This window comes from Daphnia magna, linkage group LG5 (genome assembly GCF_020631705.1).
Source record: "Daphnia magna isolate NIES linkage group LG5, ASM2063170v1.1, whole genome shotgun sequence".
In the NCBI taxonomy this organism is placed as follows: domain Eukaryota; kingdom Metazoa; phylum Arthropoda; class Branchiopoda; order Diplostraca; family Daphniidae; genus Daphnia; species Daphnia magna.
In genome coordinates this window covers 2,156,315-2,171,983 of record NC_059186.1, presented here as the reverse complement: position 1 = coordinate 2,171,983, position 15,669 = coordinate 2,156,315, and the positions used below count along the sequence as shown (strand labels likewise).

At 42.7% G+C, this 15,669-nt stretch overlaps 2 protein-coding genes and 1 pseudogene across 2 annotated transcripts; 1 reads left to right on the top strand and 2 right to left on the bottom strand.

Moving 5' to 3' along the window:
- Positions 1-5,828: 5,828 nt before the first annotated feature.
- Positions 5,829-7,053, top strand: LOC123472417 (annotated as a pseudogene).
- A 680-nt stretch (positions 7,054-7,733) lies between these two features.
- Positions 7,734-11,003, bottom strand: LOC123472346. Its single transcript, XM_045173739.1, has 9 exons — positions 10,894-11,003; positions 10,744-10,829; positions 10,546-10,671; positions 10,356-10,490; positions 10,125-10,297; positions 9,856-10,059; positions 9,216-9,794; positions 8,204-9,153; positions 7,734-8,126 (listed from the first exon to the last, which is right to left on the bottom strand). The coding sequence occupies exons 1-9, from the start codon at positions 10,896-10,898 to the stop codon at positions 7,769-7,771; spliced, it is 2,616 nt and encodes an 871-aa protein (XP_045029674.1). The 5' UTR covers positions 10,899-11,003; the 3' UTR covers positions 7,734-7,768.
- A 1,539-nt stretch (positions 11,004-12,542) lies between these two features.
- On the bottom strand, positions 12,543-14,777 carry LOC116922563. Its single transcript, XM_045173885.1, has 7 exons — positions 14,504-14,777; positions 14,301-14,434; positions 14,014-14,234; positions 13,478-13,604; positions 13,245-13,411; positions 12,946-13,180; positions 12,543-12,883 (listed from the first exon to the last, which is right to left on the bottom strand). The coding sequence occupies exons 1-7, from the start codon at positions 14,698-14,700 to the stop codon at positions 12,648-12,650; spliced, it is 1,317 nt and encodes a 438-aa protein (XP_045029820.1). The 5' UTR covers positions 14,701-14,777; the 3' UTR covers positions 12,543-12,647.
- Positions 14,778-15,669: the final 892 nt, after the last annotated feature.

Below are 15,669 nucleotides of genomic sequence, written 5' to 3'. Positions count from 1 at the left end.
GGGCCTATTCTTCCAGTCACTCGGATGAGTTGCTCCTTTGCATCCCAAATGGGCTTGAGTGTATCAATACCGTGAAGCAGTTTACCATGTGGTTTTCCCTTTTGTAAGGACTCGTAGATTTCTGCAAATGCCCTTTTTTGAATGAGTTTTAAGATGAAGTTCTCGGCGACGGCGATTTCGTGAACAGAGAGACAGGAAACTTCCACTCCCCTGATCATTTCAGTTGCTTTGCCGGGCGACTCCTTCCTAAAAATCCTAAACATCCAGGCGATTGTACGTAAAACTCTCAGATAACTGCTTGCTCTTGATACGAGTACGTCAAACCAATCCGAAGTACTGTTAGCTGCAAGGATTTGCAGTTTCTGCTTCAATTTTGCTTCGATCTCCATCAATTGCATTACTTCTGATGTCGGCATATCTTGTTGCGGCCATTCCGTCTTTTCCAGTTTCAGCCAGGAGGGACCTCCCCACCAGGAAGAAGCCGCAACTAACTTCTTTGCTGTCAAGCTTCTTGATGCGTGGTCTGCTGGGTTGTCCTTCCCCGGACAATGTTTCCAGTGATCTGGCCCAAACCTCTTCTGGATGGCTTCAACTCTGTTTCTGACGAACATCTTCCAACGGTTTGCTTCTCCGCGAATCCATCCAAGGGTTGCCATTGAGTCAGTCCATAAATGGACTTCCCAATTTACTTTGTCAACTGCGTTGACGATTCTTTCAGCTAGAACACTGCCGAGTTCGGCACTAAGTAACTCTAACCGTGGTAGAGATACCTCGTTCTTCGGGAGTGGTGCTGCTCTGGTTTTGCAGCAAATTAGCCGAATGAATTCTGGATGTCTTGATTTCACGTAAGCAACAGCTCCATACGCTTTGGTTGAAGCGTCACAAAAAACATGCAGTTCTTGCGTGTGTTTGCTAGGTGCCATAGAAATCATTCTTGGCACTTGAATCTTGTCAATGTATTTTAAATCTTCAACAATTGTCCTGAAACGGCTTTCCGTTTCTTTGGGCACCTTCTCGTCCCATCCAATCTTGAATTCCCACAATTCTTGAAAAAGAAGCTTAAATTGGAGCGTTACAGGTCCAATTAATCCAAGTGGATCGAACAATTTTGTTGAAATTTTTGCAAAAGCTCGTTTAGTCAACATTTGAACTTTTGCTGCTGCGTCTACGATAACGTCTGCCTTGAAATAAAAGCAATCCGTGCTAGTATTCCATCTAACTCCAAGCACTTTTTGTGGGTCTAAATTAAGACATGAGTGCGACTTGTCGGAGTCATTGGTTAGGCCTTGTTTTTGTAGATATCTACGCAGTTGTTGGTTGTTTGTTACCCATTTTCTTAAGTCCATGTTTGCGTCAGCAAAAAGTTTCAGCACAATTCCGATTACGGCCATTGCTTCTTTTACTGTAGAGGCATTTGACAAGTAGTCATCTACATATAGGTGGCGTAGAATTTGCTTGCTGATTTCTGCTAAGTCACCTTCATAGGACTCCAAATGTTTCTTCAGGACGGTCCTGAGCACTGCCGGGCTGCATGTGAGTCCAAATGGAAGCCTGTTCCATTTATAAAGTTGCAGTGATCCTGGGACGTTTTCATCCTCTAGAAAAAACCTTAACGCTTCCGCGTCTTCTTTAAGCAGTTTCACCATTAGAAACGCTTGTCTAATGTCAGCTGTCCAGGCAATGGGGTTGAGCCTAAACTGTAACATGATGTCAAGAATGTCTGGGTTCAGATTGGGCCCTTCTTCTAGGCAATCATTGGCGCTGAAACCCGTTTTCGGTTTTGCTGAACCATTGAAAACTGGCCTTACTCTGCTGGTGGTTTTGTCTTTTCTGACAACCGGATGATGGGGCAGAACCGTGTAGATACCGTCGAATGACGTATCCGCCTTGGAAATGAACCTAAGTTCCTTTAATTTGCTGAACTCGGCTTCGTATGAAGTCTTCATCTCCTGGTCTCTGTCCAATCTTCTTATCAGTGCCTTTGCCTGACCTTCTGCCATGACTTCATTCTTGCTGAGGTATTTTTTGTTCCCGTTCCATGGGAGCGGTGCTACATAATGTCCATCATCATCTTGAGTGATGGACTCTGCATAGGTCTTCCACTGTTCTGAAAGTGGCACCTTTTCCAGTGGATCTAGACTCTCTAGTTTCCACCATCTGGCAAAATCAATTTCTTCTTTTTTCGGGTCAGTTTCTTCATGTAAATCTTTGGGTGTTCCTAGTTTAGCTTTTAAGAGAAAGCTGATAGCCGTTGTGGACGATAACGCCACCTTCTCATCTTGCCCTAGTAATAGCCATCCCAATTTACTTTCTATCGCTCGAATACCTGTATTCGACACGATCTGTTTTGAGCCGAGAACCTTCCACACTTGATTCGCTCCGATCAAGACGTCTATTTGGCAGGGTCCTGCTTTTCCGCTCAGTATTCTGTCGTCGGCTAGTTGGTATCCTTGTCTCCAAAATTCGCTGACGAATTCTGTCTTACTTGACCCAGCAATTTTCCCGATTTCGGGTTGCTCTATTGCTTCAAGTTCAATATCTTCCGCCTGTGGGATTGTTCCGCGAAGTCGTAGCTTTCTTACGCTTCTTTCCTTTTCTGGATGGATGTGTCCCACTGCTTGCAGCTTCAGATTGATTTTCCCGACTTCTTGTAGCCCTAAAGTCTGTGCCAATTCACTTCTAACAAGGGTTGCATTCGATCCTTGATCGATATAGGCGATAGCTTTATGCCACCCGTTTGGGCCCTCCACTACCACTGTTGCCGTTTGGACGTATACGCCACCAAATAGGCGTGCTTCGATTGAGAGAGGAGCGCCATCTGCTACTTTTAACATTGGAGACGCTGCCACAGTTGCTGTCACCGATTTCGGTTTAACTGCCTTGTTGCAGATAGACGTGTGGTGACCCATTCCGCACTTGTAGCATTTTCTTGTACTCCAACACTCTCTCACCTGATGATTTTGTCCCAGGCACTTCCAACACCTTTTTTCTTTCTTGATCAGCTCCAGTTTCTTCTCTAGGGTGATATCACATTTAGCCGGTGAATGTTTATCATTGCAGAATAAACATCTTCTTTTGACCATAGGGTTCTGTTTCCTGTCTTTATATTCTGTAGCAGTGCCTGTGACTGCTAGTTCAGCTGCCGTAGGTGTGGTGGCAAATGTTACTTTTTGCGTTTTTTCGCTTGCTTCTGGTCTAGTTTTCTTCTTCTCTTGCTTCTCGGTTGAGTAAGCATACTCCCAATCTGCAGCTATTGAGTCAATGAAGTTAAAGAAATCTTCTAATGTCTTGTTGAACTGCCTGGTTTTGCCATGCCATCGAGATTTTAGTTCAATTGGCAGTTTTCTGGTCAAGATTTCCATAATTGCTTCATTCTGAGCTGTTTGTTGGTCTAAGCTGCCGAGGTTTAAAGCATGGCCCATTGCCTTGTCATGCAGTTTCCGTAGTCCTTTAAAGTCTTCTTGATGCTCTACTCTTGGAAGTTCTGTGATGGCAATATAATGATCTGCTTTTACCGATCTCGGCTTGTTGTATTTCCCAGTTAAAATATCTATTGCTTTAATATAATTGTTGTCTGTCAGATCCAAGTACGATATCGCACCAGCTGCGTCCTCCGTTAAATGCAACTTCAGTCTGCTGAATTTCTCGATGGGTCTCATTGACGGATTCTCGTGGATCAGTGTGCGAAAAATTGCCCACCAATCCTCCCATTTGCTAAGATCTCCATCAAACTTGGTGATTTCTATCCGTGGTAACAGATGTGAAATGTTCCACGGGGTTGAAGGTACTTGCAGTTGCATCGCATTCATCGGTGGAGTAATTGTGCTTGGAGGTGTGTTGTTTCCACTTGCAGCTGCTACTTGAAGTATGGGGCTTGCTATACTTGTTGTTACTGCTGGTTTCTTTTTCTTCCAGTCGATGGTAATTTTGTGGAAACGGTCGACGAACTCTTCATGCTGCACCAGGTACTTCTGTTGAACTTCGGGGGCTTGTTCCAACATAGGGATGATTGTTTCGTAATTTCTGATTAGTCGTTTCATCCTGTCATCGGCCAGCTCAAACGAAGTTTCAGCTTCCTGCAATCTGCTTTCATTAGCTGCGGTTTCATAATTCTTCAAGTCTTTATGAAGTTCTTTCTCCAAAACTTCTATGGTCACCGCCAACGTTGCTTGATTCAATCTCTTGGCAGCCATTTTTGTTGTGGAGTTCTATTGGTGATCTGAAAAAGTTGTCTAAATAACAATTATAGTGGGATATCCCAAGGCAATATTGTGTCTGAGAAAGCAACACAAAAACGAGTTTAAGAAGAAACAAAAGACTGTATTTTTGCGAAATCGCACACCTTTAACGACTTGTTAATTAGGTAACAGATAGGTCAAAACACTTACACTATAAATTAATAGCGGGCTGAAAATTTCCCTAACACGTGATGCCTTACAACACGTGTTGAATCTCTCACTCAAAGTCTACACTTTTAAATTACGCCAATTACTTGGACGATATCGTCAGTCTCAAAAAAGGTTCGAAGGACCATGAAAAGTATTAAATCTAATTGTCAACTCTAATATCTGCGATTCAATACCTTTGTAAATTAACTTAGGCAGGTTCTACCACTAGTTTATTCGAAACTGACTTATGACACAAGAAATGGCGTCTGCCTTTACACAGGGAAAAATTCTAACAAAGGCTATTGCCGATATCGGCCACCAAGAAGGCTCTGCTTGGCAGCGCCCCTGGCGGCCTACACAAGGTTTACAATTATAACATAAATCATAAATCAAAAACAGTAGGCCGTCTGACGGGCCTTCCAAACTTGGATACTCTTTCTTCTTGTGGGTTTTTACAATCCGCAACAGAAGGTTACGGACGCGACTACCTGATTCAGTAGAAGAAACTGAGCGAATGAAAGTGAGAAAAAGAGGAAAGTGAATGAGTAGACAGGAGAATAGGAGCAGCAAGCCAGTACAAGGTATTGCAGCGTCACAACCGTTACAACTGGTGCTAAGAAGAACCAAGATGGCGAACAGAGACGAAGAAGAAGAAGAGGTAGACATAAGAACCACAGCCGAAGACAGCCGAAGTCGCAAGTACGGTTTCAACAGCCAGGCTGGTAAGAGACAGCCACCCAACAACCAAGGAACAGCAGCGAGCGCAGAAACTAACGCAAGAGCTGCATAGAGGGCCAGCAGTAAAGTCGAGTTTCACAATGGACGAGACAGGCGATCGGAGTCAACTAGAACGCACGAGTGAGTCACCGCAGATATCCACCAGACAACCAACACCGAGAAGGCCCTCAGACAAAGAAGGAGACCGCTCAAGCCAAGGATCCACACCATCTTTGACGTGGGACACCTCAGACTTCACAGGACACCCACAAGGAGAAACTCAGCCCCATAGCTCAATAGTAACCGAGGAAAACGAAGTATTCCCAGTTCAAGACCTTTTTTCCCCATTACGGAACGCGGAGTTTCTACCGAAAGACGAATAAGACAAGAACCAGAAATATACACAATGAAGACTCTGAACCGAAAGGACGGCTGGATACCACCCAGCGACAGGTGACACCGACCTAAGCTACAGACAGCTTTCGTCAGAGTCCGACAAGAAATCAGACGACGCTGAGGGTACAGTTGGCCTGCTCACAAGCTTCCACTATACAACACCAACCATCAGAACAACAGCAGAAAATTGAACTCTGACACCAACGCAGCGGAAAGATAACCCGACCGCAACGAACACACCAACAGCAGGAAGGCCGTCATCCCAACACCCACAAAATCCACACGACATCCACCCGTACCAACAGTTCAGAGCCCCCGATGACAAACATGGCAACAAGACTTTTCAAGTTCAAAGCACCACCCGTCTTTTAGGGCAATGGAGGAGAAGACGCGGCCGACTGGTTGGATGGATAAGAGGTGCTAGCACAATACAACCGGTGGACCGACGCAAATCAACGGGAAAACTTACCTTATCATTTACCTCGAAGGACCAGCAAAACAGTGGTTTCAATGCCTAACACCACCCAACGGGTAGAGAGAAACTGCGGCAGTAGCAGCCACCCAACAACAGGCCGGAACACCGGTGAGAAGCGGAATGCGGTCTATCTTCATAAAAGATTTCCTAGAGGACAGCTATGCCGAATATCAAGAAAGGTGACTACGGAACCGTAAACAAGGCATAATTATGCCGATTGATGGAACCGAACATGTCCGAAGCCTGCACCACCTCTACGAAGGACTATAACCTACATTAGTTGAGAAAATCTGAGTCCTACAACACAAGACGTGCACCGACTTTCTAACAGCGGTAGGGAGACACACCAAAGCAGCCGAACTAGCATGCGACAAAGCGGAGGCCGTTCACATACTAGCAGAAGAAGGGGAAAAGAAGAGAAAACAATAGTTGCAGAAGCAACTTGGGAACAACAAACCAGCAGATACCACCAGGAACCTTCACTCAATCAGCTGCTAGAAGTAGTGCAACAACTACAAGGAGAAATAGTCGCGATTAAGAAAGGCGGAAGAAGGAAGGAGAGGAGCCGAGCAGACAACGTGACAACACAAAGCCAGAACGGACAAGTAACACCATCACAAGGGACAGCAGACAGACGGCCGATCTGTTTCTATTGCAAAGGCAAGGGACACATTAAGAGATACTGCCCGAAAAAGAGACAAGACGACGACAAACATAACAACACGACCGTCGCAATGATCAGCCAATCGCACGAAAAAGATGACAAGGACATACCCCTGCTACAAATCGACGCGTGACAATTGGAAAAAATTACACGACAAAGAAGACCGAAGCGGTAATCGATACAGGAGCAGCAGTATTGATCATATCCACCAAACTAACAGCAGAAATGGCCCTAGAACTCAAGACCTGGGGCGGCCCACAAATCGTAATGGTAAACGGACAGCGGACACCCCTCTAGGAAAATTTGGAGCTGACGATAACCATTGGGACGACAACAATTCAGGCGAAGGTGCTAGTACTGGAGATGCAAGGGATCAACTTACTCCTAGGCAACAACGTGCTGAGACGTTTTAAAAAACTGGAGATCGAATACGGCACGGGAAAACCAAAGATGTGATTCGATGAACTACCAGTACGAATGGCAATCGAAGACAAAACATCGGCACCAGCCACAAAGATCGTGGAGAGAAGTGGGTCAAGAATCCCAACATAAACCAGAAGCTTTTAGCAGAGGAGAGAAAGGAGTTCGAGTTCATGCTACGAGACAAAACTGACTGTTTCGCGAGAGGAGTCATCCTACTAGGACGGTGCAACATCGCAGACCACGAAATCCAACTAACACCCAACGCCAGACCCATTTACCAACCCAACACCCGGCTTCGTGGAAGGAACATGCCATACAAAGAGAACTGACACTGGATATGCCGAAGAAAGGCGTGATAGAAGAAGCCACCGGGACATGGAGCGTGAGGACCCCATTAATACAAAAGAAGGGTAGAAGCTGGAGATTTTGCCTTGATTACCGCTCATTGAACAGTGAGAGACAGAACAGAAGAGTCCTCGCAGGGTTGGACGCGGTAGTAAAAAAATTTACCGCTACCCGGTAGCTGTAACCGCAAGATTTCAATTTTCTACCGCGGTACGTTACTACCGCGGTAGTCTGACAGCCTACCGCGGTTGCGGTGGTCGTTTGCGGTAGCGCGGATAGCTAAGACAAAATAAAATCACAAGCATTTAGGTTTCATTTAGTTTGCCTTATTGTCTTGTATTTCAGATTGAAAGAATTAGTTTATGAATCAATGAACTTGTTTACTTTTAATAATAACATGCGTTCAAAGTTTTTGTCTGACAAACGACCCCTTAGTGGGGTAAAAATCCTTCCTGCAACGCTGAATAAGCGCTCGACAGAGGCCGAGGAAGGAAATGCAGCATTGTACTTGATAAATATGGCCTTAATGGTTGGGTATTTGTTCAGGCTGCTTATCTTTGTAGACTGGTCGGCAAGGAACAAATCAACCTCGTTGGATTCCGCTGGTACTGTGTTTGTCAAAATTGATTTGAAGAAATCTTTCTTGGTCTTCTTTCTCTGCGGGCTGTAGTCCGAATCCTCGCTTTGAATACCATCGGCCGCTGAATAAGACTGCTTCCTAGTAAAATGAAAATTAAAGCAAGAAGTTAACAAACACAGCACTACATCATGGAATTAGTGTAACTGTATAGATACCTATTTTCCAAGTCAACTTGGTCGTTCTTGAAGGATCGAAAGACGTCTACAAGACCTTGGACTTTAGCATCACGCTCCTCGCCTTCCGGCATCCATTTTGCCTTGAAGAGAGGATGTACCATGGCGGCGATGTGCAACTCTGCGTCAGCCAAACTTTCAGCAAATCTTCGCTTTACTGATTCGATCATTGTGTTTAGGAGAGGTTTGCAGTGCTTGATGCCGCCTTTCTCCTTCAGGTTTTCCATCTTATTGAGAAGGATGGTAAGCGTAGGAAGTAAATAACCGATAGAGATGTTGACGTCTGCTTGAAGAACATTCAATGCTTCTGATATAGGCTCCATCACTTTGACGTATTCACGAATGAATTCCTCTTCGGCTGGGCGGAAATACGCAATCCCGAATTGTTCAAAAAGTGCTTTAAGTTCGGTCCTTTTCTTTGTGACGAAGTATTTGGCTCGTTGCATGGCATTGAAATAAGAATTCCAACGAGTTTCATTATGAATGATAAAGAGCATCCCAAGGCTCTCTATGATCGTGTCAGAAGCCTTAGAGCTTCGATTTTGCTTATTCCAGATAGCAGTCAGTTTCTTATCGGTTGCCTCCATTAGGTTCTTGAGAGCCGGTTCTAGATCCTTATAGATGTCACACTTGCAAATCAGGTTTAATGTGTGGCATGCACACCGACGATGAGGTGGTAGGATGTAAATGTTGGTTGCGTCAATACCACTATTTAGGATTGCCGTTAAGGAAATTGGATTCATGTCAGCATCAGTATTTTCTTGAATTTCGGATTCACTCTCTTGCTCCGTTGCAGGACTTGCAGATTCTCCTTGATCCTCCTTTTCCTTATCATGGTCATGATCAGATAACGAATCGATCTCATCATCGGTCTCTTCAAAATCAGAAAGCTCATCTTCTAGAAGAGCGGCGATGTTGTCTTCTCCGGTCACCTTGAAATTAAAAAAAAGAATTCAGTACCGACATTGTAAGAAACTGATTGCTAGTCTAGTACCATCCTGTTTGACCTGACATTTACTGGCTGCAGAGTCGTCCTAGAGGTGGACGCGTTCAAAACGTCCAATGAAGCTGCCCTTAGAGGCGCATTTTGATTTTGAGTCGAAGTGGATCTCTCGATGGTGGAGTGGAGAGACGAGGATCCATAGAGACGAAATGCTTTCACAAAATTGCTTCCGTTGTCCGTCACCGTTGCCGTCAATTTGTGAAGGATGTCGTATTCTTCGTACACACCTTCTAGGAGCTTGGCAATAATTTCAAAATCACACTTTCCTATGACGCGTCTTACGGCAAGGCATACGGAACGCCTTTTCAGGTTTGGAGCGATCCAGTGGGCAGTGATGCCGATGAACGCCCGCCGCCTAGAAGTCCATCCATCGGCAGTTGTACAAATCCACAATGCGCCTCGCAACTGGTTCATAAGAGCAGCTCTCTTCTTTATATACATACTGGCGATCTGCTTTCGGTAGAATGCACGGTTCCTGACTTTAAGACGAGGTTGCAATTTACGGGTGTAAGTCCGGAAGGCTTCTGTCTCTGTGTGATAGACTGGTAGAACCGCGTCACAAAGGTATTCCTGTAAAAGGATAATAGATGAAGTTTACCAACAATCTTTCTCTTATGCCAGTAACAATTACCGGAATGAATTCATCCAGGTTTTTCTGTGTGACAAGTTTTTGGTACCCTTGAAAAGACAAGACCTGCTGCACGAAGGCTGGCTTACGATCTGTCTCGATCTTTTTATCCGAATGGTCCCTAAGAGGTTGGACGCCCATCAACTTAGTAGCATCAATTTCTTTACAAAGTGTGTTAAACTTTTCCAGCTGTTCCTTATGAACCGTCTAAAGACCAAAAAAGGCATAAAATCGACCATCTTCAACAAGTTGTCATACCAAGTACGTCATACTTTGATGTGAGCCCGCAAGTTTCCTCTAGAGTTGTTTATCGCCGATAGAGTCTTTCCCATTCTGGGACAATCTTTCACTTGACAAGCGTACAGGGAGCTTCCATTTTTCGCCGAGGGCTCAATAAACTTGAAGAAGGATGGTGGGTAGGAAAGCCTTTTGATGTCATCAGATTCTACAAAACCCATAATAAGTAATCTACAGAAACATGACTAGATTTATTCTTTATATACCTTTCAAAGATTGGACACTAGTAGCATCTTCAGGATTCCTTGTGTCACTCTCTCGATCTCTGCTGGGACTTGAAGAAGATAGATTGCTGTCATCACGAGAAGTGTCCAACTCATTAAGGCCCATCACCTCAGTATCTAAAATAAAAAAGATGAATAATAGGATATGAAAGATTAGGTTTGGGAGTATTACCTGAATGAACTGTTTGCCCACGCTGAACAGATTGAGTGCTGGTAGAAGCTGGTACTGAAGCTTCCTTCGCAGTGGCAGGTTCTGCGACAGCAACATCATCAATTTGTGCTGCATCAGGTGGATTAACTTGTTGTGAATGAAAAATTTTTTCAAATACAGTTACATAGGTAAAGTCAGAACTTGCAACTACTAAACTACCTGATTGATGTAACAAAACACTATTTTCATTCCTGACAGGTGCACTGCGTTTACCTCGTTTGTTTTGCTGGGATCGATTCCCTCGACTAAAATAAAGTTTGGATGCTTGCATTACACTCAATAATAATAAAATTGACAAGTTTGACTTACCCCATGATGATAAAAGACTAAATCTGTTAAATCAAACGTTTTTCAGTAACTTTATTGAGAATTACAAACTTTATAGATGAACATCAAGCGTTAGGGGCTGAGGAAATGGCGTGCTGCCATCTATTTTTTAATGAAATATAGTTCATTTTCTGGCTGATAGATGGCGTTTATCTACCGCTACCGTGCGGTAGTATACATGACATGCGGTAGTGCGGTAATTGTGAAAATTTTAAGCATATCGCGGTAAAAGATTGCGGTACTACCGCTACCGCGCGGTAGTACCGCGGTAGATTTTAACCGCGGTGGTCCAACCCTGAGTCCTCGCCGCACTACGCAAAGCAAATCGGAAACTCAAACTCACGAAATGTCGCTTCGGTGAATCAGCAATCATAGCACTGGGCCACAAGATCAACGCCAACGGAATCAGCCCTGACCCCAGAAAAGTGAGAACCGTGTAAAACTTCCCCACACCACCAGCCACAGCAGGCCGAGCGAAAAAAGTCCGAAGAAAAAGTTTTCTCGGGCTATGCTCATACTACAGGAGACACATACCAGTATATTCCGAAGCGAAGGTTTTCCTGTTTGACCTAACCAGAGAAAAGATGCTGTTCATCTGGACACCAACACAGCAAGAGCACTTTGGCAAGCTGAAACAGATGCTAGCATAAGCAGCCACACTAGCATATCCGGACCCGACGGTCCAATTCGAAATACACCCAGACACCTGCGGCTACGGTATCGGAGCAGTTTTACTCCAAAAACAGGATGGTGCTGAGAGACCCCTGGCATTTGCCAGCCGTCTGATGTCACGCAGTAAGCAGAACTACTTCATAACGGAAAAAGAGTGCCTGGCTCTCATTTGGGTGAGCAAGAAATTCCGACAGTTCATCTTCGGATGACCAATAAGAATCATTAAAGACCACCACGCACTGTGTTGGCTCCAATCAAAAACGGAACTTGCAGGCAGGCTAGCCAGATGGCCCATGACAATCTCCGAGTATAAGTATGTAATAGCTCACAAAGACGGCCAGCTACACCAGGACGTGGACACCCTATCCCGTTAACCCGTGAGCGAAAACGACGAGACCCCCGACAACACGTGGGTAGGACACGTAAACAAGGTCGGCGTAATGACGAAAGACAACCGAGAAGAACTGCTCAGAGGCCAGCAAGCTGAATGGGTACACGTGTTTAGAAATGCAGAAAACGGAAAGGATACGGTCAACTATACGATCGAGAATTGCCTTCTGTATCGTATGTGAAGACCGGGAGAAGAAGAAATGGATGTCGAACTGCGGCTATGCATACCAAAAGACCTGAACTCTTTAGGTGCCAGCTAGGATTCAGCTAGGTAACTTGGACCTACTAACTAAAAATAATTAGCTAGGATCCAGGTTCTTTTGTCCACATTTTTGCTAGCCAAATTCAGTTTAATATGTGGTTTATAATCAGCTATTTGTTAAGTTGCATCTTGCAAAATTTTTCTTATTGATTTTACGCAGCTAATAAAAAGCTTACAGAAACTAGTTATTGAGTAATGAGGTGAAAGCTTATTCGAATTCACTATTTTCATTTCATATATAACCACTTAAAACAAAGAAGCTTTTAATATTAAATTTGTAGCTGCTCCTTTTGATAATTTCCCGGATTAATAAATTTTTGTATTGCAAGATACAAAACAGAATAACAACAGTGAAAACCATCTGGATCTTAGCGCGACGCGTAAAATTAAAGCGATTTACACGAAGGTAAATTTAATCAAGATTCATCTCTTGCTCCTGGTCAGAATCGGGACTCATCCCTTCAGAAGCCGTATTCGATTGCTGATTATTCGTTTTTTTGAAGCTCTTTTTCATTAAATTATGGCAGCCAATCAATCTTGCACCAATCGCCACATTGATATTTTTTTCTGATAAGAGGGCCACACATTTTACGTTGTTTTTTTCATCCCTGGTAGTAAAAGTCTCATCCCATATTTTTTGCATGTAGCCTGTAAAAAACACAAACGAATAAAGCAACAATAAGCTGTTAAGATAGCATACTATGGCCTACTGTGAATTGCTGAGATAATTTCCGGTGGTAATTTTGGTTTCGCCACCCGGTCTTGCCCTGGACACTTCCGTCCAGATAATGACATGTTAGCCAATTCTTCGATGGTGTATAGGTCATCGAGAATCAGGGCTGCAATACGGTTACGACACGTATCAGTCTTTTGATCGGTTTTCAGAGCAATAGCGATTTTTCGGATACAAGATTCGCTGACCATCACATCTCCCCATAGTTTTTTCTATTAACAAAAAATTTTATTATGAATCAAGGATCGGAAAGAATGAACCGGAATTGAACTATACCATGCGAGTGCCAGTATGAAGGCCAGCAGTGTTAGACTTTGCTGAAGTCAACGCATTATTTCCAGCTGATGCTGATGAATCCTGAAGACGAAGGTGCTTTCCTTGAATTGGATGGGCACGAATATTGTGAACTAATGTATTCATTTCGGCCAGAACATCTTTTATCTCTGCGTCAACCAAAACGACCAGGGTTATTATAATGACAACATCTCATAACTGAAAAAATTAAATACCTTTGATAAGCACCATTGCCTGTTCATTTTCCAATTCCGCAATCTTTTCGTTCAGCTCCAGAATTTGTAACTCTTTTGAGGCGAGCTGGTTGTAGTAAATTTCTAGATCCATTTCATTGATAGTAATCTTTTATTTCTGCGATTGATTTTCCTGTAATAATATTAGAATTCTTAAAATTATCATGTCATTTTGAGAAAAAATAATTAAACTTCCTCTCTGCAATATTTCTATTTTTTTCATATTCGGATAACTTTGCTTCTGAATTGTGAGACGAAATTGCTGTGGAATCACAAATAACACTATCGTTAGCGTTTAACTCAGCAGCTTCGAGGGATTTCAGTGGAGATGAAAATAAATTATCATCATGCACAGAGTGCGCAAGACTACGCTGCATGCAACTCGTTGCTTTTTCTTCAATGATGTTTGATTCTGACACAATTTGATTTTTCTTTCCAAGTGAATCTGCAGACTTGGGTTTTTCTTGCTGCTCGTCACTTTCACTCACAGGAGGAGTCATTGATTTATTCATAACTCATCTCTTCTTTGCATTACGTGTACTTCCAACAGCCTTCCCACAAGTTTTTTCCAAGTTTAGCTGTTTTTTCTTGTTCACTTTTTTTTCTGGTGTCACGTAGTTTGGTGGATACTTGGTTGGATATTCAAACTTCTGTTTTCCATCTGTGGTTTTCAGATATTTGCTTTCATTTCCTTGCAAGATTAGCTTGTCCCGTTCTTTCCTGATCTCATCTATACTTTCTAGAAAATCAAAGAGAATACGTAAACCCTTTGTGTGTGAAAGATTATTTTAACAAGTAAGTATACCTGAATAGAACATGATTGTCCCAGACTTCAGAATACTACCATTGTGAAGACTTTGTTTGCTCTTATTACAATCTGCTGGTCCTTCATAGTCCAACAAATTCCAAGAAGTGGAAACGTCAACACCAGCAGGCCACCTATATTTAATATAAAAGGACTTAAAAACAATAAACTTTCAATTCTATAGTTCACAGACAATAACTTACCGTACGGCTACGGCTTTTTTTGAATTCAACCAAGATTTAAGCAGAACCACCCAGTCTTCAATGTCTGATTTTTGTGGAAACTTGGTTTTAAAGAATGATTTGCCTGTCAAAATTCCAAAGGTACCATCAGTAAACGTAACGAGAATATGCAACACAAAATCCTGTTTGTTAGAACTGTTAGAGTTTTGGTCTGCCATTTCATATTTTTAACACAATCTTCTGTATAAGAATAATGGTGATGACACACGAAGCTATGCGTAACTATAGGAACACAACTGAGACGTATACTGACACCGTGCATTACGAGCGCGGGAAACCATATCAGAATTATCAACATTGCCAATTTGTTGCCAATTCGGACGAATTGCTTTATAACTCCGTTTATAATGAAAATGCAATAGCAAGGGATAATACTATTATTACACAAATTAAATGTGTTTTACAAAATTAATGAAAGAAGTGTATTTCCATTATTCACACCCTATTACACACCAATTTTTAATCCGTTTCTTTACTGTTCGAAAGTGAGGTAAAGATGAAAGTTTCAGTAAGAAGATTACACAAACTAGCAACACACTTTGATTTAATTTCGATGGGATCATAAGCAAAAATTTCTAGAGACAGGCCACTTAGCTTAGTAGTTTAACCAGGTATGATAGAGAATACAGTGCCGTGAATAGGCGCAGGGAGATATGTTTGTTTTGAAAATTTCCCAATTATCTTACCAACTGCAAGCGCATGACAAATCAAATTTGTTTTGAAGTGCCAAATACTTTCAATGGATAAAAAATTATTATCCTTCATTAAAGCAAAATGATTAATCCTATTTTTAGATCGCGTGTACCTTGCAGTTGTAAATACCGACAGAGACTCTAAAATTTGAAATCTAGAATACGACATAATGCACTCATCAAAATCGTCCTCATCTTTGAGCAAGGAGCGGTATTAAACATTAGAAGTAAAAAAAATTCCTGATTGCAACTTCTTCTTCAATTGTGATTTTGCGACGATTATCCGCTTTCCCCATGAGTTTGATTTTATCATTATTAACTATAATTCCCTTTGATAATTCCCTTGCTCGAGGCAAATGCAGCAATTCGGTAAAAAGAGAATGCACAGGGGAGGGTACTTGATGACTCTTAGTTAATTGAAGAACTTCGTCTCTT

Excerpts from the sequence above, each read along its gene's own strand:
- LOC123472346 (XM_045173739.1), bottom strand. Across the intron at positions 10,491-10,545 it reads TGGGCAAACAGTTCATTCAG|ATACTGAGGTGATGGGCCTT; the intron begins GTAATACTCCCA and ends TTTTTATTTTAG. Across the intron at positions 10,298-10,355 it reads TAGTGTCCAATCTTTGAAAG|AATCTGATGACATCAAAAGG; the intron begins GTATATAAAGAA and ends TGGGTTTTGTAG.
- LOC116922563 (XM_045173885.1), bottom strand. The coding sequence starts at position 14,700 with ATGGCAGACCAAAACTCTAACAGTTCTAACAAACAGGATTTTGTGTTG. Across the intron at positions 14,435-14,503 it reads AAAAAAGCCGTAGCCGTACG|GTGGCCTGCTGGTGTTGACG; the intron begins GTAAGTTATTGT and ends TATTAAATATAG. Across the intron at positions 12,884-12,945 it reads AATTATCTCAGCAATTCACA|GCTACATGCAAAAAATATGG; the intron begins GTAGGCCATAGT and ends TGTTTTTTACAG.